At 37.8% G+C, this 24,129-nt stretch overlaps 1 protein-coding gene across 1 annotated transcript in view; it reads left to right on the top strand.

The window, feature by feature from the left end:
- The window catches only part of KCNK2 (potassium two pore domain channel subfamily K member 2), a 156,725-nt gene extending 145,996 nt beyond the window's left edge, over positions 1-10,729 (top strand). The window contains exon 7 of the mRNA XM_059904240.1: positions 10,412-10,729. Within this exon, the coding sequence (XP_059760223.1) occupies positions 10,412-10,729 (318 nt within the window). The remainder of the gene's footprint in view (positions 1-10,411) is intronic.
- The last annotated feature ends 13,400 nt before the right edge of the window (positions 10,730-24,129 follow it).

Below are 24,129 nucleotides of genomic sequence, written 5' to 3'. Positions count from 1 at the left end.
TGGGAAAAGAATCTAAAAAAAGACTGGATATATGTATATGTATAACTGATTCACTTAGCTGTACAGCAGAAACTAACAACATTGTAAATCAACTATACCAATAAAAATCAATTAAAAAAAATAATAGACCTAATTTTAGGTCCATCAGTTCTGACAGTGCCTCCAGAATTGAGGCATGATTGAGGGGCTTACTCAGATGGATGTCCTTTAAGTAAGTGATTATTTCTCATTACCCACTTGTATATAGGAGGAGATTGAATATAGTAGTTGATTCTTATACTTTTCACAGACATTTATTTAAACAAAAATGTAGATTCTTAGCTGTTCCCTTTATACTATTAACCTTACTACTAAGATAAGCTCATCATAGAAAACAGTATATTAGTATTTGTCCTTTTTACACTTAGAAAATTATGAATTCTCAAATGGAACAGATTAATTCCTCTTTAATAAAATCATTGGTAAAGTGGGAGTAAAACTCAGAGGAAATGTTTAGTTTTTCATCAATAATTACTGTTTTATTTTATTTTATTTTTTTAACATCTTTATTGGAGTATAATTGCTTTACAATGGTGTGTTAGTTTCTGCTTTATAACAAAGTGAATCAGCTATACATATACATATATCCCCATATCTCCTCCCTATCCCACCCCTCTAGGTGGTCACAAAGCACCGAGCTGATCTCCCTGTGCTATGTGGCTGCTTCCCACTAGCTACCTATTTTACATTTGGTAGTGTATACATGTCCATGCCACACTCTCACTTCGTCCCAGCTTACCCTTCCCACTCCCTGTGCGCTAAAGTCCATTCTTCATGTCTGCATCTTTATTCCGGTCCTGCCCCTAGGTTCTTCTGAACCTTTTTTTTTTTTTGATTGATATACATGTGGTAGCATACAGTATTTGTTTTTCTCTTTCAGACTTAGTTCACTGTGTATGACAGACTGTATGTCCATCCATCTCACTATAAATAACTCAATTTCGTTTCTTTTTATGGCTGAGTAATATTCCATTGTATATATGTGCCACATCTTTATCCATTCATCTGTTGATGAACACTTAGGTTGCTTCCATGTCCTGGCTATTGTAAATAGAGCTGCCATGAACATTATGGTACAGAACTCTTTTTGAATTATGGTTTTCTTAGGGTATATGCCCAGGAGTGGGATTGCTGGGTCATATGGTAGGTCTATTTTTAGTTTTTTAAGGAACCTCCATACTGTCCTCCATAGTGGCTGTATCAATTTACATTCCCACCAACAGTGCAAGAGGGTTCCCTTTTCTCCACACCCTCTCCAGCATATATTGTTTGTAGATTTTTTGGTGATGGCCATTCTGACTGGTGTGAGGTGATACCTCATTGTAGTTTTGATTTGCATTTCTCTGATGATTAGTGATGTTGAGCGTCCCTTCATGTGTTTGTTGGCAATGTGTATATCTTCTTTGGAGAAATGTCTGTTTAGGTCTTCTGCCCATTTTTGGATTGGGTTGTTTGTTTTTTTTGATATTGAGCTGCATGAGCTGCTTGTAAATTTTGGAGATTAATCCTTTGTCACTTGCTTCATTTGTAAATATTTTGCCCCATTCTGAGGGTTGTCTTTTTGTCTCGTTTATGGTTTCCTTTGCTGTGCAAAAGCTTTTAAGTTTCATTAGGGCCCATTTGTTTATTTTTGGTTTTATTTCCATTTCTCTAGGAGGTGGGTCAAAAAGGATCTTGCTGTGATTTATGTCATAGAGTATTCTGCCTGTGTTTTCCTCTAAGAGTTTTATACTGTCTGGCCTTAAATTTAGGTCCTTAATCCATTTTGAGTTTCTTTTTGTGTATGGTGTTAGGGAGTGTTCTAATTTCATTCTTTTACATGTACCTGTCCAGTTTTCCCAGCACCACTTATTGAAGAGACTGTCTTTTCTCCATGGTATATTCTTGCCTCCTTTATCAAAAATAAGGTGACCATATGTGTGTGGGTTTATTTCTGGGCTTTCTTTCCTGTTCCATTGATCTATATTTCTGTTTTTGTGCCAGTACCATACTATCTTGATTACTGTAGCTTTGTGTTAGAGTCTGAAGTCTGGGAGCCTGATTCCTCCAGCTCCATTTTTCTTTCTCAAGATTTCTTTGGCTATTCAGGGTCTTTTGTGTTTCCATACAAATTGCGAAATATTTTGTTCTAGTTCTGTGAAAAATGCCATTGTTAGTTTGATAGGGATTGCATTGAATCTGTAGATTGCTTTGGGTAGTATAGTCATTTTCACAATGTTGATTCTTCCAATCCAAGAACATGGTATATCTCTCCATCTGATTGTATCATCTTTAATTTCTTTCATCAGTCTCTTATAGTTTTCTGCATACAGGTCTTTTGTCTCCTTAGGTAGATTTATTCCTAGGTATTTTATTCTTTCTGTTGCAATGGTAAATGGGAGTGTTTCCTTAATTTCTCTTTCAGATTTTTCATCATTACTGTATAGGAATGCAAGAGATTTCTGTGCATTAATTTTGTACCCTGCTACTTTACCAAATTCATTGATTAGCTCTAGTAGTTTTCTGGTAGCATCTTTAGGATCCTCTATGTATAGTATCATGTTATCTGCAAACAGTGACAGCTTTACTTCTTTTCCGATTTGGATTCCTTTTATTCCTTTTTCTTCTCTGATTGCTCTGGCTAAAACTTCCAAAACAATGTTGAATATTAGTGGTGAGAGTGGACAACCTTGTCTTGTTCCCAATCTTAGAGGAAGTGGTTTCAGTTTTTCACCACTGAGAATGATGTTGGCTGTGGGTTTGCCATATATGGCCTTTATTATGTTGAGGTAAGTTCCCTCTATGTGTACTTTCTGGAGGGTTTTTATCATAAATTGGTGTTGAATTTTGTTGAAAGCTTTTTCTCCATCTATTGAGATGATCATATGGTTTTTCTCCTTCATTTGTTGATTGATTGATTTGCATATATTGATTGATTTGCGTATATTGAAGAATCCTTGCATTCCTGGGATAAACCCCACTTGATCATGTTGTATGATCCTTTTAATGTGCTGTTGGATTCTGTTTGCTAGTATTTTGTTGAGGAATTTTGCATCTATGTTCATCAGTGATATTGGCCTGTAGTTTTCTTTCCTTGTGACATCTTTGTCTGGTTTTGGTATCAGGGTGATTGTGGCCTCGTAGAATGAGTTTGGGAGTGATCCTCCCTCTGCTATATTTTGGAAGAGTTTGAGAAGGATAGGTGTTAGCTCTTCTCTAAATGTTTGATAGAATTCGCCTATGAAGCCATCTGGTCCTGGGCTTTTGTTTGTTGGAAGATTTTTAATCACAGTCTCAATTTCAGTGCTTGTGATTGGTCTGTTTATATTTTCTATTTCTTCCTGGTTCAGTCTCGGAAGGTTGTGCTTTTCTAAGAATGTGTCCATTTCTTCCAGGTTGTCCATTTTACTGGCATATAGTTGCTTGTAGTAATCGCTCATGATCCGTTGTATTTCTGCAGTGTCCGTTGTTACTTCTCCTTTTTCATTTCTAATTCTATTGATTTGAGTTTTCTCCCTTTTTTTCTTGATGAGTCTGGCTAATGGTTTATCAATTTTGTTTATCTTCTCAAAGAACCAGCTTTTAGTTTTATTGACCTTTGCTATTATTTCTTTCATTTCTTTTTCATTTACTTCTGATCTGATCTTTATGATTTCTTTCCTTAACTTTGGGGTTTTTTTGGTTCTTCTTTCTCTAATTGCTTTAGGTGTAAGGTTAGGTTGTTTATTTGAGTTGTCTCCTGTCTCTTGAGGTAGGATTGTTTTGCTATAAACTTCCCTTTTAGAACTGCTTTTGCAGCATCCCATAGGTTTTCAGTCATCCTGTTTTCATTGTCATTTGTTTCTAGGTATTTTTTGATTTCCTCTTTGATTTCTTCAGTGATCTCTTGGCTGTTTAGTAGTGTGTTGTTTAGTCTCCATGTGTTTGTATTTTTTACAGATTTTTTCCTGTAATTGATATTTAGTCTCATAGCGTTGTGGTTGGAAAAGATACTTGATATGATTTAAATTTTCTTATATTTAGCAAGGTTTGATTTGTGACCCAAGATATGATCTATCCTGGAGAATGTTCCATGAGCACTTGAGAAGAAAGTGTATTCTGTTGTTTTTGGATGGAATGTCCTATAAATATCAATTAAGTCCATCTTGTTTAATGTATCATTTAAAGCTTGTGTTTCCTTATTTATTTTCATTTGGATGATCTGTCCATTGGTGAAAGTGGGGTGTTAAAGTCCCCTACTATGATTGTGTTACTGTTGATTTCCCCTTTTATGACTCTTAGCATTTGCCTTAGGTATTGAGGTGCTCCTATGTTGGGTGCATAAATATTTAAAATTGTTATATCTTCTTCTTGGATTGATCCCTTCATCATTATGTAGTGTTCTTCTTTGTCTATTGTAATAGTCTTTGTTTTAAAGTCTATTTTTTCTGGTATGAGAATTGCTACTCCAGCTTTCTTTTGATTTCCATTTGCATGGAATATCTTTTTCCATCCCCCCACTTCCAGTCTGTATGTGTCCCTAGGTCTGAAGTGGGTCTCTTGTAGACAGCATATGTATGGGTCTTGTTTTTGTATCCATTCAGCCAGTCTTTGTCTTTTGGTGGGAGCATTTAATCCATTTACATTTAAGGTAATTATCGATATGTATGTTCCTATTACCATTTTCTTAATTGTTTTGGGTTTGTTATGGTAGGTCTTTTCCTTCTCTTGTGTTTCCCACTTAGAGAAGTTCCTTCAGCATTTGTTGTAAGCTGGTGTGTTGGTGCTGAATTCTCTTAGCTTTTGCTTGTCTGTAAAGATTTTAATTTCTCTGTCGAATCTGAAGGAGATCCTTGCTGGGTAGAGTAATCTTGGTTGTAGGTTTTTCCCTTTCATCCCTTTAAATATGTCCTGCCACTCCCTTTTGGCTTGCAGAGTTTCTGCTGAAAGATCAGCTGTTAACCTTATGGGAATTCCCTTGTATGTTATTATTTTCTTTTCCCTTGCTGCATTTAATATTTTTTCTTTGTATTTAATTTTTGATAGTTTGATTAATTTGTGTCTCGGCGTGTTTCTCCTTGGATTTATCCTGTATGGAACTCTCTGTGCTTCCTGGGCTTGATTATCTCCTTTCCCATGTTATGGAAGTTTTCAACTATAATCTCTTCAAATATCTTCTGAGTCCCTTTCTTTTTCTCTTCTTCTTCTGGGACCCCTATAATTCGAATGTTGGTGCGTTTAATGTTGTCCCAGAGGTCTCTGAGCTGTCCTGAATTCTTTTCATTCTTTTTCTTTATTCTGTTCTGCAGGAGTTATTTCCACTATTTTATCTTCCAGGTCACTTATCTGTTCTTCTGCCTCATTTATTCTGCTATTGATTCCTTCTAGAGAATTTAAAATTTCATTTATTGTGTTATTCATCATTGTTTGTTTGCTCTTTAATTCTTCTAGGTCCTTGTTAAATGTTTCTTGTATTTTCTCCATTCTATTTCCAAGATTTTGGATCATCTTTACTCTCATTACTCTGAATTCTTTTTCAGGTGGACTGCCTATTTCCTCTTCATTTGTTTTGGTCTGATGGGTTTTTACCTTGCTCCTTCATCTGTTGTGTTTTTCTCTGTCTTCTCATTTTGATTAACTTACTGTGTTTGGGGTCTCCTTTTCGCAGGCTGCCATTTTGTAATTCCCGTTGTTTATGATGTCTGCCCTCAGTGCCTAAGGTTGGTTTAGTGGGTTGTGTAGGCTTCCTGGTGGAGGGAACTGGGGCCTGTGTTCTGGTGGATGAGGCTGGATCTTTTCTTTCTGGTGGGCAGGACTGCGTCCAGTGGTGTGTTTTGGGGTGCCTGTGACCTTATTATGATTTTAGGCAGCGTCTCTGCTAATGGGTGGGTTTGTGTTCCTGTCTTGCTAGTTGTTTGGCATAGGGTGTCCAGCACTGTAGCTTGCTGGTTGTTGAGTGGAGCTAGGTCTTAACGTTGAGATGGAGATCTCTGGGAGAGCTTTTGCCATTTGATATTATGTGGAGCTGGGAGGTCTCTGGTGGACCAGTGTCCTGAACTCGGCTCTCCCACCCCAGTGGCACAGGCCTGACACCTGGCTGGAGCACCAAGACCCTGTCAGCCACACAGCTCAGAAGAAAAATGAGACAAAATGAACGAAAAAATGAAAGAAAAAAATTAAGTTATTAAATTAAAAAAATTATTAAAAGTAAAAAAAAATTAAAAAGTAATAAAAAAAAAAGAAAGGAGCAACCAAACCAAAAACAAATCCACCAATGATAACCAGTGCTAAAAAGTATACTAAAAAACAAAAGAAAAACAAAAAGAAAAACAAAAACGGACAGACAGAATCCTAGGACAAATGGTAAAAGCAAAGCTGTACAGGCAAAATCACACAAAGAAGCATACATAAACACACTCACAAAAAGAGAAAAGGGAAAAAAAATATATATATATCTATATATAGATAAAAGGAAGAGAGCAACCAAATCAATAAACAAATCTACCAAGGATAATAAACTCTATATAGTAAACTAAGGTAAACATAAAACCAAAACAAATTAGATACAGAAAGCAAACCCCAAGTCTACAGTGCTCCCAAAGTCCACCACCTCAATTTTGGGATAATTTGTTGTCTATTCAGGTATTCCAGTGATGCAGGGTACATCAAGTTGATTGTGGAGATTTAATCCTCTGCTCCTGAGTCTGCTGGAAGAAATTTCCATTTCTCTTCTTTGTTTGCACAGCTCCCGGGGTTCAGCTTTGGATTTGGACCTGCCTCTGCATGTAGGTCACGTGAGAGCATCTGTTCTTCACTCAGACAGGATGGGGTTAAAGTAACAGCTGATTAGGGGGCTCTGGCTCACTCAGGCCAGGGGGGAGGGAGGGGTACGGAATGTGGGGTGAGCCTGCAGCAGCCGAGGCTGGCGTGACATTGCACCAGCCTGAGGCCCACCGTGTGTTCTCCTGGGGAAGTTGTCTCTGGATCATGGGACCCTGGCAGTGGCGGGTTGCACAGGCTCCTGGGAGGGGAGGTGTGGATAGTGACCTGTGCTTGCACACAGGTTTCTTGGTGGCTGCAGGAGCAGCCTTAGCATCTCATGCCTGCCTCTGGTGTCTGCGCAGATAATTGCAGCTCGTGCCCATCTCTGGAGCTCGTTTAGGCAGCGCTCTGAATCCCCTCTCATCGCACACACCGAAACAATGGTCTCTTGCCTCTTAGGCATGTCCATACTTTTTCTGGACTCCCTGCTGGCTAGCTGTGGCGTACTAGCCCCCTTCAGGCTGTGTTCACGCAGCCAACCCCAGTCCTCTCCCTGGGATCTGACCTCTGAAGTCTGAGCCTCAGCTCCCAGCCCCCACCTGTCCTGGCGGGTGAGCAGACAAGCCTCTCAGGCTGGTGAGTGGTGGTCAACACCAATCCTCTGTGCAGGAATCTCTCCAATTTGCCCTCTGCACCCCTGTTGCTGTGCTCTCCTCTGTGTCTCTGAAGCTCCTCCCACCACCCCGTCTCTGCCAGTGAAGGGGCTTCCTAGTGTGTGGTAACTTTTCCTCCTTCACAGCTCCCTCCCACTGGTGCAGGTCCCGTCCCTATTCTTTTGTCTCTGTTTTTTCTTTTTTCTTTTGCCCTACTGAGGTATGTGGGGAGTTTCTTGCCTTTTGGGAAGTCTGAGGTCTTGTGCCAGTGTTCAGTAGGTGTTCTGTAGGAGTTGTTCCACATGTAGATATATTTCTGATGTACTTGTGGGGAAGAAGATGATCTCCACATCTTACTCCTCTGCCATCTTGAAGATCTCCTACTGTTTTACTTTAAACAGCAAATTTAACACGGCTCAGGATTATCTGTTTGTACTGTAAACTAGAAGAATTTAATAACATGTTGGACAATGATTAACTGTATGGTTCAAAACCATATTAATCAGGTTTTCTCTTTGTGTTTGTGCACCATCTTTAAGCAGGCTGCAATTTTCCGTCTTTAAAATTAAATTGGAACTGGTAGAGAAACAACTGAATCTCTTAACTGTTTATGTTAAAATATTATTTCGAAACTTTCTTGATAGTATTTACTTATTAATTCAATGCAATTCATCAAGTTTCTACTCAGTGCCTTCTCTATTCCAGACGCTAGATGTTTTATATACACCAATGAATGTAGTATAGACTCCGAACTCAAGAATGCTTAGTCTAATCAAAAAGACAGCTAGGTAAATAGAAGAAGAATATCAACAGTTGGAGGGTTTATTTATAAGTGCATTTGGAGTGATTTAGCATTTTTTACCACTGATTGATACTGCCTATACTTTTCTAACCAGAGAGTCCCCCCAAAGCAGAATTAAAAATTCAATAATTGCTTTTAGAGCTAAGTACAGTAGACACAGTCCCTTATGGGAACAGTAAGAATCTTCAGGCTGAATCACTATAAATTTAGCTCTTCTTTCCCTGAAAGTTCCCTTTAAGTTGCCTCAGTGATTAAGGAATGCTTGATCTTGCCAGTTATGCATGCCACAAAGTTCTCATTTTTCCAGTTTGCTTTTTTCAGAACCAGACCCAGAAAACAAGCAATTATTTCTTGCTAGGTCAATACAAGTGGGAAGTAAAAGACCTTTATAAAATAAAAGTAGATCATCAAATGTGTGCATGTATGTGATTATGGATGGATGAGGAAGAGTTGGTCTGCCATGTGCCACCTTCTAAGGATATTTGAACAGTTTCCATACACACACATACACACACACAAATTTATATCTATGACCATCCGAGTGCATGTATACATCATGTTGAAGTAGATGTACATACATATGTGCTCTTATAAATCAGATTTTTAGTATAAATATTTAGAACCTGACTTTGTCCGATCAAGCTGCTATAACAAAATACCACACACTGGGGATCTTATAAACAGCATTTATTTCTCACAGTTCTAGAGATTCAAGATCACAGTGCCAGCATGACAGAGTGAGGACTCTCTTCCTGGTTTGTAGACAGAGCCTTCTTACTGTGTCCTCACATGGTGGAAGGGGTGAGGGATCTCTCTGGAACCTCTTTTGTAAGAGTGCTGATCTCATTCATGAAGGCTTTACTTCATGACTTAAGCACCTCCCTAAGGCCCCACCTACTAATATAATCACCTTTGCAGTTAGTATTTCAACATATGAATTTTCAGGAGACACCAACGTTCAGACTATAGTAGAAACCATCAGTTATATTTCGCACATCAATATTTAAAACAAAAAGCGACAGAGGTAAAATAAAACAAAACAAAGCAGTAGTTATTTGCTTGCCAGGTTAAAAGGAGCCCATGTCACTTAAAAATTGAGTTCCGTGGAGCTCCCTAATCCGAGAGCAGAAGTGCTAGCAATAGGGAATGGGGGACTTGTTCCACGTTAGGAGATTATTCTAAGAGATATCCTAGATTATTAAATTCTAGTTGGTTAAGAAAAAGATTATAAAGTTTCCTGCGGGATGGGTCATTATTCTATTTTAGGTCACTAAAGTGCAGATATAATTTTAAAGAGGTTGAAGAAAACATTATGCAAATGCTTAGCACTTGGCAATGTCTTTTTATTCAACCTCAAACAAAGGCCACAATGATAACTATATAGTGATAGGCTCTTGCAGTTGAAGTGCATTACCCAGCCATCCTGCTAGGTGTGTGCTGTGAAGATGCCTGTTCCACAGCTGAGGAAATGGCAGCTCAGACAGGTTAACTTCACTAATTCCACAAACATTCATTGAGAAACTATTCCTTGGACTTAATCATTCTCCAAATGGGCCTCAAAATGAACTTGCCAGGCCTTGTTTATTTGCTTTCCCTGGAATCAGAAACAAAATATTTTATTGCTTATTTAGTAAATAGAGGATTCCTAAATGACCAGTGTGGGGTTGGAGTCAAAGTTCTTGCACACACCATTTCTGCTCTCTAAAATCTCTGTTTATATCCTGAGCAAACAGCATCACTGCTATGAGAACCAACCAGGTCACCTGGGTTCACACTCCAGGCTGTTTTACTCTGTCTTGCTGCTTCTCCTATGTCTTACTGCCTTCTCTACATTCAAATACTTCTTTAAATTACAGATTAAAAAAGAAACAGAGCTTTAAAAAGTTAGAGATTGCCTTTTGATCAGAAGTTTCAATGACAGGATTTGTCTCCAAAAACAAGGGCGTCTAGTACCTCTAATATAATTTGGTTAATAGAGTTTAAGCTCACAGATTCATTTTTAGAGTCATATCTATATAAAATGGAAGCTTGTTCCTCACAACTTGCCTAAGTACCTCAATTCTCAGATCTCTCATATTACAAAAGGCTACGGTCTTCTTTTTAGAACCCCCAAATACAGTGATCAGAAGATAAAGCACACAAAACATTGACTGTCCTGTTGGTGTCTCTCTGTCTTTTCTCTGCGTGCACGTTCCAGGTGGGAGAGTTCAGAGCCCATGCTGCTGAGTGGACAGCCAATGTCACGGCCGAATTCAAGGAAACCAGGAGGCGGCTGAGCGTGGAGATTTACGACAAGTTCCAGCGTGCCACCTCCATAAAGCGGAAGCTCTCTGCAGAACTGGCTGGGAACCACAACCAGGAGCTGACTCCCTGTAGGAGGACCCTGTCAGTGAACCACCTCGCCAGCGAGAGGGACGTCTTGCCTCCCTTACTGAAAACTGAAAGTATCTATTTGAACGGATTGACGCCACACTGTGCAGGCGAGGAAATTGCTGTTATTGAGAACATTAAGTAGCCCTCTCTTTGAAGAGCCCTAGGCATAGCCATAGGTGAGGACCTCTATATGCTCTTTTTGACTGTTGTTGGTAGCGTTTTTTAAATTGTGCATGAGCTCCAAAAAGGAAAAAAAAAAAAAAATAGATACACCTATCATGGTCATCTACCATCAAGAGAATTTGAATTCTGAGCCAGCACTATCTTTTTGATGATTCTTGTTGAATGGTCCACTTTCTTTGACCGGTGGAATAAAACAAGCAATGTCTGATGCCTTTTTGTGCCCAGACTGTTTTCCTCTCTCTTTTCCAAGTGTGCCAAAAGGCCTCAGAATGAATTATAAGTGTTTCCGGTGATAATGTAGCTTTGAGGGATCAGTCCTTAACTTTTCAGGGTCTACCTAACTGAGCCTAGATTATGGACCATTTATGGATGACAACATTTCTTTTTGTAAATGGCAAGAAATTCTTTTGCAGCCTTTTACCTAAGAAATTTTCTGTCAGTGCCTTATCTTACGAAGAAACAGAACCTCTCTAGCTAATGTGTGGTTTCTCCTTCCCCGCCCCACCCCTAGGCTCAACTCCGCAGTCCTTTACCCCACAACTCCTGTTTGAATACCATACCTTGCTGGAAACAGTGTGTAAAATGACCGAAGTGATGATGCCCGAAGAAGGAATAGATGCCAAATTAGATGGACATTGAAGCAACACTCAGAAACCCTAGCGTTAAAGGCACTGCAGAGAAATGAGGTGCAAAGACGGCCCCTCTGAGTATTTATTTGACTCAGGTACCAGTGGTACATATATACAGTGTAATTATTACCAGGCCAGTAAAATTGACTGCTCTCAATCAGTCCCTTTTTTCCTGGCAGTATTTAAAATTTATCATTTTTGACTAACTATATATACATATCTTTTAACGGTGGAAGAAGAAAAGCCATATATATATATATATATATATATATATATATATATATATATCCATATATATACATAAATGATCTGACAAAACTACAAAAATGGATATTCTTGAAGGTGAATTTAGACAGTTGGTGTGAATTGCCATTTGGATGAAAAGAAGATAGTAAAACAATGTGTTACAAGCATTTGCTAATAAACATTGTACTGCCAGCATCTATTGGCTTTTTGATGTATGAAAAGCTCATATGATTTTCTTTCCTTGGGTGACTTTCGCCAGATGAGGGGCGGAAATGTAGGAGGCAGAGCTGGGCACAGTCCTAGCCTTCTGTGGGTGTACCTCTGGAGTTGCGGCTGGGTGTGAGAGCGGAGTTGAAACTGGGACCACTGTGATTTTGCACATGGAAAAATGCAGATTGCAGGCATAATTCATCTCTGACATTAGAGAAAAAGCTGTTATAGCACAATTTAAATCTTGAGAGTTTTTTTTTTTTTTAAAGATAGTAAAGGCTGTTAATCCTCTTTAGTTTAATTTTATATCTTGCAACTCTTTGGATGTTTTCAAGATTCAGAAGAAATTCAGTAAAGGCACCTAGTAGATTGCTACTCTTTCTTTTATTTTCATACACAGATCTGCTGTACATTGTAAATATAATTTGTAAAATGCAGAAAGAAAATGATTTCCCTAAATATAATGGCAAAAACATTACTTTTATTCTTGGGGGTCAGGGGTGTATCTGAATAAGTGGCATTCAGATTAGGGTCTTAAAAAATAAACCCAGGATCTTAAAAAAAAAAAACTTAATAGATGCTTATTTTCCAAAATTTAAATTTAAGCTAGAAATGTAAATATTCAGTTAACTTGTTGAAGGTACTTTTATAAACTTAAAAAATTCTAACCAAAATTTTAGAAAGTCAGGCTCTTTTAGAAGGAAAGCTACACCCATTTCCTCAATAACTGTTCTGAAAGTTCATATGGTGGAATGCACCATGTATAAACTGTGAATTGTATTGACAAATAAAGTTTGTAATTAAAGTCGGCATTTTCTGAGTCTCCTGCTTGCCGCTGAGGACTTAGATCTGATTCTGGCTGTGCAGAACTCCAGAACTTCACTTTTCATGCTGAGTTTTTGTGGCTCCTTTGTTCACAGTATTCAAGAAATATTTTTGATGCAGTATTACTACCCTTGTTAAATACATGCAGATGTTCTTCTTGGTGGCTGTTAATCAAAAGTAAAATCCTGAAATTTCACTTTTAAAATATGATATTTTAAAGAGCATATAAATTCAAGATGGTTTCTATTAAATTATGTTATATCAATCCATATCTTAAATCATTGTTAGACCTTGTCTTGACACTGAAGTAATTGGAATGCCGAACATGGGCACCTGAATATTTTTTGTAGGAAAAGTCAAACATCCTGGCAGTGTTGAAGCCTAAAGAAGGTAGTTGCCAACTAATCTTCTAAACCTCGTACCCCAAATATTTGGACTTGTCCGTATCGTACATAAATTTATTTATTCATTCCCAGGCACCTTGATACTCAGTAAATATCCTAAAACTGATCCCCAGCATTATCCTTAAGATTGGGGAAAATCTAAGGAAACGTGCGTGTATTATATCAATTTTATTTTCTCAAGTTTCATTTTGTTTACCTCTTGTGGAGAGAATATTGACAAAGGTTTGACATAGTCTATGAGTTTATTTTTTCAATGGACCAGTTTAAGAATGAGTAGTTTTGCCCTGAAGGCTATTTGGGAAAATAAAAAGTACCAAGCCCAGCAAGGATGAGGAACTGTCCGATCTGGAATCTTAGACATGGGTTCTAGTCAAGGCTTTCTATCCACCTTACAACTAGTACATTTAAAATGACTGTTTTGGAGTTCTATTATTACATAAATCTATGTACTTTGCTACCATAGTTCATGTCACACTGCCTTTTTTTTCAATATTATTTCACTCTTGCAATACAGGAAAAAGTGAAACTTCTAAAGCCAAGAAGGAATTGAATAATTTGTCTTGGCCGTCAAAAAAAATGAGAGAAGGGTGTAAGGCTTGGTCTTTTTCTCAAATTCTAAGGAACATATGACATAAAAGGAGGACTAAATCCCACCTAACTTTGTATCAAAAAATCTGTAGAATTCACTGATTCTGAAGGCCAGAAGTTCAGACTAAGAGAAATTTTACATGGAACACCGAAAAAAATATTTAGACATTCTGAAGACTTGAGATAGCTGTTTATGCCTAAGGACTATTTTTGTTTTCCTTTAAAAAAAAAAATGTTTGCTGTTCTAGTGAAATCATAACTTATTTGTGGTTTGCATTCCTTACCAAAGTGTGAGTATAAATTTGCTTTTGTGTAAAGTAAAAGATGTCTCTATTTGAATACTCATAACTGCATTAAAATTAATATATGATTTCTGCTTCAGCATGACTTTACTTAAATGTTCTTTTCCAGAGAAACTTACTGGTCTTGCACATGTTCATCTGTTGGTTCTGAGATGGCATGGAGTAACCTGGTTACTTTTGGTAGAAACTTTTGGCAGTAACTTACTGTGGCTATCTTAATAAGGGGAAATCTTCATAACTCCACGGGCCTCCTTCATCCCACCCACCTCAAAGGATTATACAGCTTTTGTTTCACACATGATACTTCCCCTCCCAGATCTCAGCTACCCCTTCCTAAAAGACAGGGATTAGTTCCAATAACCAGGACTTTTGACTCTGCTCTTTTGTTTGACTCAACACCATTTGTTCACTAAGCCCCAGTTTTTACTATTTCTAATATTCATAAAACCATTTGTTATTTTCCTAGGATTAGTATTATAAAATATGTTCACTGTGTTATGCTTGTTTTCTTTTTATCTGTCATTCTTTTCCAAAGTACTTCTGTACATTCACCAAAGACTCACTGCCTGGTCTTTATTCTTTTTCTTTTGCCCTCTCAGATTGGATTTCTCTCTGAGCTTCATATTCATCTAGCTAACTCCAGTTGGATATCTCCATTTCTCAAAGGCACCACCTCAGCATAACTAAGACTCTCATTATCTTTCCCCAGACCTGGGCCTCCTTAGGTGTCACCTATTTCAGCAAATGGCATCACCGTCCATTTGGTTGGGCAAGTCATCTTTGATGTCATCGTCTCTCCTTCAACCCCATACCCACCTATCACCAAGACATATTGCCTTGCACCCTGAATGTGTCTTGAGTTTATACACAGCCATAACCTTTATCCAAGCCACCGCCATAGCTCCCCCTTCTACTAACTGCTTTTGTTTCATTCTCTGCTCCAGATGAAAGAGTGGTCTTTTTCATATGCAAATCTGATTGTGTTACTGTCCAGTTTAAATCCACTAATTGTCCTTCATTTCTTTAGGAATAAGACCAGAATCCTTCAAATGGGCCTGCTTTTGGCCTCCCTTATACCATCCTCTCCGAGCTCATATTGTATCACTCTCTACCTCTCCGTATCCTAGCCCCAGTGGATTTGTCTTTTTCCATGAAGTTATGCCTGGAATGCTTGCTCTTTTTCCTCAACTTTTTTTCACCTAACAAAAATCCTCCTCATTCTTCATAACTCAGCTTAAGTATCACTTTCTCTGATAAGCTTTCCCTGACTCCAATTCAGGTAACTTTATAATACACTCTATAAAACCCTGTTTATTTCCCTGTTTATGATTACATTCGTCACTATTCCTCTTTATTATCTATCTTTCCCACTAGAATCTAACTCATTTGTTTTCGCTTACTAAAGTACTTTTATTTCCAAATACTAGCGAAGTACATATAGTAGGTGCTCAAAAAATACATGATGAATAAATGAATGGAGATAAAAACAGGGACTTAACTATTGTAACCATCTGAAGTATTGTAAACATCTGAAGTATAAATATCCCACATTTTCTCAGCTCTGCAAACATTTATCTGTCCTCTTCTACTGGCTTAGTAGTAAATGGGATACAAATATTTCTCTTATTAACTGACAAGATGGTACTAGTTACTCATTGTATATAAAAAAATCAAAACCAATTCTTCAACTAAGGAGACTTGCAGTTTGTCATTATACACTCTTACTTGTTCTAAACAAGGGTTTCATTATTTTCACTTTCAAATTTTGGTTTCCAGTAGATACTATCAAAGCTTTTCAATTATAATCTAATCCTGAAAATTTGTTTAGAAATTAAGTGTAAATCATATTTGCTAATACTAGGAAATGGGTGCCTTTTATTAGTAGAAAGCTAAATGCACATTTATTATCCTTACCAAATAAAATTCAGCTTTTTCATGCTTAAATTTATAAGCAGTCTGGGAAGAAATCCATTATTGGGTACATCTTGAACTGTATCCAACTGAGAGTATTAGTCACTTACATGGTATAATTTTGAAATCAACTCATAGAGTAAACATTAGTTTTTATCCCATTGATGCCTGACTTTCGTAGATGGCATCTGTTTCTACACTATACAATTAAGAAAGAGTATTGTGTAGACAATTTTTATCATACTACCTATTTTGTTTAAAAAACATTTTAGACTTTTAAATGTTATTGATATTAGACTGTATGTTTTCGGAGTTTTATTAAAAATTCTAAATGAGCATTAGTAAGTGGTAATGTCTGGTGCAGATTCAAATTTTATCATTACCCAAGTATTTTAGAGTTGGAAAGATAGCATCAAGATACTATTAGGGTATCTATCTAACCCATTTTGTCTCTCAGGTGCAACAATTAAGAGTTTATGCATGCACTGAGAAAGTTTAATATTGCCAAGGTCTAGATATATGCAAACAGATTAGCCAAGTGTATGAATCTCTTCAGTGATTACTTTGTATGTGCAAAGAAAATATTACTCTGTTCATGGTTTACCAAGTCAACATTTTTCAAGAGCTTTTAATGTGCCAATCACTAGAAATACTAAGCCAATTAAATGTCTGCTTTCTAGGAGATGGCAGGACACGGACATGCAGCACAGATGGAGGGAATGTCTCGGTGCAGAGGAGCCCTGAGCAAAAAGGCTCTTGCCTGTTTATGGTCCTGGAAGGCTGAGGCAGAAGGGAAGGGAGAAGGGCTAGCAGTGGAAAGTTACTGAGTCAGAGTGGAGAAAAGTACCTCAGTTGAGGCCCCAAGAAAGAGGCCTCTGAATAGAGGTGCCTGAATCTGTTTGACTACAACTCTCTGCAGAAGATTACAGTGCTCTGGCTGTGGGAAGGGCAGCTTCCAAGACGACAACTGCCAGACAAAACCATGAAATTGCCTATGCTGGGGGCTGAAAGATCACACATAGCATTTTGGCCTGGAGCCAGACTCCTCAGAAAGAACTGTGATCCCTTTAGGAGTATTTTGCATTTGGCCATAGGAAAGTCATTTCAAACCTTAAAATAGGGAGCGTTGTGAATAGATGTATACTTCTAGAACAATCACTCTGGCAAAAGTGTGGAATAGATGCTGAGGGGAATGAGATGAGGAGTATGGCAGGAAGTCCCTGAGAGAGAGATTTGGGTCTGAACCACACGAGGGCACTGGGTAGATGCGGGCTAGGAGGAAGGGGGAGAAGGTTTTGAATTGAAGGCACCTGCTGGGTCACCGAAATGAAAAACCCTCCATGGGCAGTTAGAATACTCAAATGAGTCAGGTCAGGGATCCTGGGAAGAGAAATGAATGTGGGAATCACTGACGTTAGAAGTCTGCACGTTGAAAATGAGAAGTTGATGTCACCACAGTCAATATTGTTAAATAAAATTCCCCTTCTAAATATTAACACAGTTTTAAATGTTACGTAGGTTAGGTGTATTTCAATGCAAGTGAGAACAATCCTCTCATATGAGTTAAATAAGAAGATCTGAGAACATTTTCAACCTAAATGTTAATCAAGCATTACTTGTGGGCTGGTGTTCTAGCAATTACTGTGTACATTTTCTTTGTGGTAAACAGTTTTCATCAGCAAAGCATATATATATATATATATATATATATATATATTTGTGTGTGTGTACTTTATATTAGCCCTGCTTACACTACTTCATTTGGTTCTGTTAATTTTAATGTATGTTCCCAGGACATCTTCTCTTCTTGGAAAGGAGAAGTATAACAACTAAGTCATCCATTAAAATAGAAAAACAGAAACAAAAACATACATGACAACTCTAGTGGACACCGTTGGTGTTAGTGGGCCAGTGGCCCCGCCCCCAGCTGCTCTGAGTGTTGGATGATCCATTTCACAGCCACCCACTTCTCTACAACGCAACCCTATGCAGACTAGAAGACACCTCAGCCTTATGCAGCTCCAGCCCTTCCCCAATATGGGTGACCCACAGCCAGTAACTGACATGGGGAAAACAAAACACAGACGTCTTAGCCTCAGGTGGCACTTAACTCTGCTGCAACTTACACTCCAGAGCTCCCTGTGGAGCCAGGCTGAGGCCAGATTCCAGCTGAGACCACATCCTTGCTTAGCACCTTCCTCCATTCGCTCCCATTTTCCTCACTCCCTTTCTCCTGAGCGCAAGTCTCCAAATATCACGTGCACCCAAATCCTTGCCTCAGGTTCTCTTTTGAAGACAACTATAGGAGTTATATATTGGAGTAGAAGGTAAGGGCAGGATGGGGAGAAATAAATTTTTTAGTACAGACATGATAACTCTGAGCACGTATTCCACTTCTATTTTCTAGGCAGCCACATTGAAAAGTGAAACATTTATCAGTAAACCAATGACTTGTTTCCCATTGTCCATGATGAGAAAGTGTACCCACATCTCATGAGAACAAAGACTTTCCAGCGCTGAGTTCTAAAAATAGACATTTTATATGGGCCTTCACATAGGTAACAGAGAGAGATGCAGGAGAAACAGAACACAATATTCAAACCAAAAAAGTTGCAGGGGATTCTACGACTGTTTTCATATTGGTTCTAGATATAAGATAATGGAATATCACCAATTTTAGTTTAGTGAAAGCATTTCTTCTCCATGAGTCAAAATTATATGATTCAAGTGCACATCTTTCTGATACCTGTCTTGGTAATATTTTGAATTTCCATAGCAGTGTTTTACAAATTTCAGTGTCTCTAAGAATAACCAGACAGTTGGATTAAAGGGCAATTTTCTGAGGCCCATCACTAGGGAAGCTTGTAAAGTAGGTCTAAAGTGAAGCCCAGAAAATTGCACTTTCATATGTATGCTCATTGTTCAGAATGCACACTTTGAGAAACTAATGTAGAAGACTAGGTAGAAATGGTTTCCCAAATTTTTATTTATTTCAGCACAGTTTTTAATAAGCATTGGATAGCAAAAATTTCATGGTGTTATTCTCTGATAATTTGACCAAAGTACTGGCATGTGTCATTGTAAATTGAGTCTGGATTGATAAACTTTATAGACTGAATATGCAGATGAAGGTATAGAATTTCTTTGAGAACAATGAAGTCAGCCAAGTTTGACATAGCCCACATGGAGTCTGGTCATGAGATAATCCTCTGTGGAGGTGTGGTCAGGAAAAAGCAAAGAATTCATGTAGGAATTTTAAAAATCTTCCTTATTAATAGTTTATAATTAATAGTGAACTGTTCCCTAGAGCCAGTTTCACCTTCATGTTTGATCACTTTTCTGCATCCCATTTGGAATATTTTTTCAGGATTCTGAAAAGGATAGTTATAAAATGGCAACATAAGACACACAGAATTATAGATGTGTTGAAGTGATATAGCTGTGGTATAGGCTGGAGAGATTTAAAGTTTTTCTTTTAGCTTCAACAGAGTTTGAAAAGTGAAGCAAGCTGGGTAAGCCAGTCATAAAATAGCTAAATTAGTGAAGTTCAACCACATATTAACTGTGATTGAGGGAGAGAGATTAACAGCTAAATACCACAACAACTTAGAAAAATAAAACAATATGGCTTCGAATTGATCAGAGTTTCTCAACTTCTGTGCTATTGATATTTTAGACTGAATGCTTCTTTGTTGTGGGAGCTATTCTGTACGTTGTAGGATGTTTGGCAGCATCAGTGGCCCCTGCCCACGAGATACCAGTAGTATCCCCAAAATTGTGACAACCAAAAATGTCCTTGAACATTGCCATATTGTTACCAAACCAAACTTGGGTCCACTCTCTGGGTTGTGGTGAAGGAAAGTGCAGCCTTTATTACAAGGCCAAGCAAGGAGTACGGGGGGGCAAATGCTCAAAAGACCTGAACTCTCCGATGGCTTTCAGGGAAAGGTTTTTAAAGACAGGGTGAGGTAGAGGGTTACAGGTACATGATCAGCTAGTGGACATTCTTCTGATTGGTTAGTGGTGAGGTAATCGGAGTCAACATTATCAACCTTCTGGTTCCAACCATTCTGGGGTCTACTTGCTTGTGGTCAGCATGCAGTTAACTTCTTCCACCTGCTGGGTGTTTCAGTGTCTGCAAAATAGCTCAAGGATATGGCTGAGAATATTATCTATAGCCCTTGAGAAGGAACTAAAAGTCCTTGACTTTGTTTAATGGCTAAACTACTATTATTTTGTCTTGCTTGACTGTTTTCCTTTGTTTCTTCATTTTCTCATTTCTCATTAAAATTGTTCTTTGGAACTCAGAGAAGGCCTAGGAGGCTAAAGTTTTTCTACAGACAAGAGGCAGGTGGAAGACTTGGGGGGGCGGGTGGTCTGTCCTGGAAAGGTCCCATAGGTTCCTACCCAGTTACAGGGTGTCCCCTTGGAGGCAAAATTACTCCTAATTGAGAATCACTGAACTACACAGTTGTATATGTTATAGTAAGGAGTTTAGTAACATCAACCAAGAGGAAAAGAAATACTCTAGCAAAAGAAATAGGTGGACAGCTAATTAAATATATGCAGTTGAGATACAAACTAAGGAATGTTGTTAGAGAACTGGTTCAGACTGAAAATTTGTTCAAACCAATGAATGAAGGGGGCTAGCCAAGTTGCCTGCAATTCCTTCTGATTCTACTTGACTCAAGTGCTAAACAGAAAGTTCCCTTGATTAGGTTTAGATTAGGCGGAATTAAAACCATTTTGACATTGTGGTCTGAAATTCTCACATTGCCCATCCATGGGCAGCCAATATAACCAAGGGAAGTGGTCAGATAAGTGGTAAGCAGTTCCATCTGCTGTGCTTGCCAAAGCCTGCATAAGCTAGGTCTGCATTTTGGAGGTTAGTAGCCTGTGACTAAGCCTTTCTCAAAACCCTTTTCCCCTGAGAGTCATGTAAATCCTCTTTGAATCTTTCCTCCACATGTTGTCTAACGAAGTCCACTGCAGTGGTGTAGACTCCCTTGTAAAGGTCTTACTCTCATCTGAATCCCAGTAGCAATTTCCTTCAGCAAAACAAGGATCTTTGAGTTTCAGTGTAGGAATTAAAAAATGCATTTCCTACTCATGTGTGAATGCTCTCCCCATGGCAGAGCTGAATTTTAAAGGTTTAACATTTGCAGTTTGCTAATTTCTTATGATCAGCTATGGAACATGACCAACATTACAACAAGGGACTCTAATTTTTCTGAATTATTTTGGCAATGGCTCTTAGCAGAAAGATATCTATTTAATCAGATCCTGATAAACTTCTGCCAATTAAGTGTTGCAATGCCCTCTGCACAGGAAATGCACCAAAGAGCAGAGATTTGGAATGCTTTGACTTCTGTGCCCTACTTAGCCAAGTGCATCTGGGCTTTTCCAAATTTCTCTTCATTGACTGCTCTGAAAATGTTACCTAATTAGGTGGATCTGATCTCTTGTTAATGTGACTGTGAAGAATCAAGGCTCTATGTCAACCTTCCCCAAAATATTTAGCGAAACACTACCCTTCAGGATTTTCAGGGAAAAAAAGAATATTTTGTGGTCAAAAAATTGGGGATACACTGTATAGTATATCCTATTCCTTACAGATCCACAACTAACATCAGCAAGCTAAAGGCTTTAGGAAATCCTGTAGTAACAAATCAGTATTAGTTAATTACCTCCAAATGTAGCTACATAAAACAGACGTTTATTCTCTCACAAAGTTTTAAAAGATCAGGAGTCCTGGAATGACTTAGCTGGGTGGTCTGGCTCAGGGTCTTTTGTGAGGTTGCAGTCAAGCTGTTGGCCAGGGCTGCAGTCATATGAAGGCTTGACTGGGGCAGGGAGATCTATGTCAAAGATGACTCACTCAAATGGCTGTTGGCAGAAGGTCTCAGTTCTTTACCATGTATACCTCTCCACAGCACTTCTGAGTGTCCTCCTGACATGGCAGTTTTCCCCACAGAATGAAAAAGAGAGAGCAAGCAGGAAGCCACAGTACTTTTTATGACCTAGTTTTTGAAATCATACATGGTCACTTCCATTTTTATTCTATAGGTTAGAAGTGAATCACTAAGTCAAGCTAACATGCTAAGAAAAGGGAATTAGGGAGCACTTTGAAGGGAGCATCAAATAATTCATGGACTTATTTTGAACCACCACCTCATCAAATGGTTTGATCCATCATTTTCTTAATTTATTTGACCACAGAAGTCTCTTTGACCATAATACCTACTAACATGGTTAATAATTCTGTAGAAATGAACATAATTGAGGGCATGCTATATTATACTTTTTATTTTCACTCACAGGAATGTGGACCAAAAAAAAAAAAAGATATATATATATATTTGTATGTATAAATTATGTACATAAAATGGTAATTTGACAAAGTGTCATCTTTGCTTTTTCATTTCTAATTTTGCAAATATATCTCGCACATTTTTAGAGAGAAGTTAATTGATATTACTGAAAAAAATTACACAATACAAAAACAATCCTTTTCCTCACATACACTTGTAATGCTCATTCTACGTATGGTTGGAGGCACTTTTGTTGTTTAAACAACACTCTGTACCAAAGGATTTCCCCAGCTTCAACACAGAATAACTGTTTCAGGAAGGATAAGTGATGATTATGGCCTATGGGAGTGTTCTTTTGAAGAGTTGTTGAGACTTTGTAAGTACATGAATCTTCACAATGAAAGTAGAAGGTTCACATATGCACAGATATGTTAGATACTGATACTTTTGATTAAACCAGCTGAAGCTCATTCTATTTTTAAGAAAATCATTTTTGGTTTTGCATAGGAATTCAAGCTTTTTGACAATGTGAGGTAATAACATAATTTTTGGATAGATCATTATTTCTCAGATAATTCATAATCCATTCTGCATATTTAAAAATGTAAATCTTGAAAAAAATAGAAAAACTGGTTATTAGAGATGTAGGTTATACTGGTTCTCCATACATGAAGTACATTCCATCTTGATGCACGATTAAGTATGCTTTTATTACATTACATAAATATGCCTTTATTACATGCTTATATATATGTGGTATATAATATGTCTATATGGTATATGGTAATATATACAAATACTTTATTAGCAGAAAATATTTTTCATATGAACAATATTTCTAACAAGAAATGGGTATCAATTGCCCTGTGAGAGTTGGATGACATTAGTATGTGTCTTAAGTGAAAACCCTGACAAATCTATTGTAGATCCAAATAGTAGTATATGTTACAGGTGAATATGTGACAATGACTTTTGAGAGAAGAAAATCAAGAATGATTAGCCTAATTTTTGTTTGGGTGAATTTGCTCACTTGCAAAGCATACTAATGATGACAATGCAAATGTCCCTAATTGCCAAAGAATTGTCCTCTATTTCACGGGCACAGTCCAGTGTTCCTCACCAGTCATTTTAAAGATGTTTGCTTGAAATAATTAAGAAATGACGTGAGAGAATGTAGATAGCTCAATAAAAAACCACAAGTCGTAACTGGACTGGATAAGGGAGAAACATTAATTTTATGTATTCCTTATGCTTCATTTTAAAGAATCTATAAATTTATCACTCCATATCCTAATGTATCTAATGCACTACATCATACCACAAATTAAAACAGATTGTTCCAAGATCTCACAACTCATCATCCCAGAATCTCAGAACCCCATATTAATGCCATTCTCATTTATTTGAAAACAGATAAAACTAGCTTTTGCTGGATGTCACACATTAAATTCTACAGCAAATATTTTAAAGAATCAGATCTACTGATTCACATAAGCACATATCACTTTTGAAATAATATGTATAAGTTTTGAATTGGAATTTCATTAAGATATGTACAAAAAAATTCAAGATATAAAATGGTGTATGCCTCCAGAGTTATAAAGACACTGGCTAGATTGGGTGGAGGTAAGATCTCATTCACCTCAAGGTTCACAGAAGACCTCATGGAAGAACAAGTTTTAACATTAAGGAGAAGTGAAAATCTTTGGAGTCTTTTCACTTCTCCCCCTTACCTCTCCCCCCACTTCCATGGGTCATCATGTCAGATTGTTTCTATCCCCTAACAATATATGTGTCACAATTAGGGAACCCCAGGAATCAGATATAGCCCCCAAGTAGTGCTAGATATGCAAGACATTTATTTGGGGGGAAATACTTGTGTTAGTTTCCTAGGACTCCCATACTGAAGTATCACAAACTGGGTGGCTTAAAA

Source organism: Balaenoptera ricei, chromosome 1, assembly GCF_028023285.1.
Source record: "Balaenoptera ricei isolate mBalRic1 chromosome 1, mBalRic1.hap2, whole genome shotgun sequence".
Lineage (NCBI taxonomy): Eukaryota > Metazoa > Chordata > Mammalia > Artiodactyla > Balaenopteridae > Balaenoptera > Balaenoptera ricei.
Note: the sequence above shows the minus strand (reverse complement) of the source record. Positions and strands in the feature narration are given on the sequence as shown.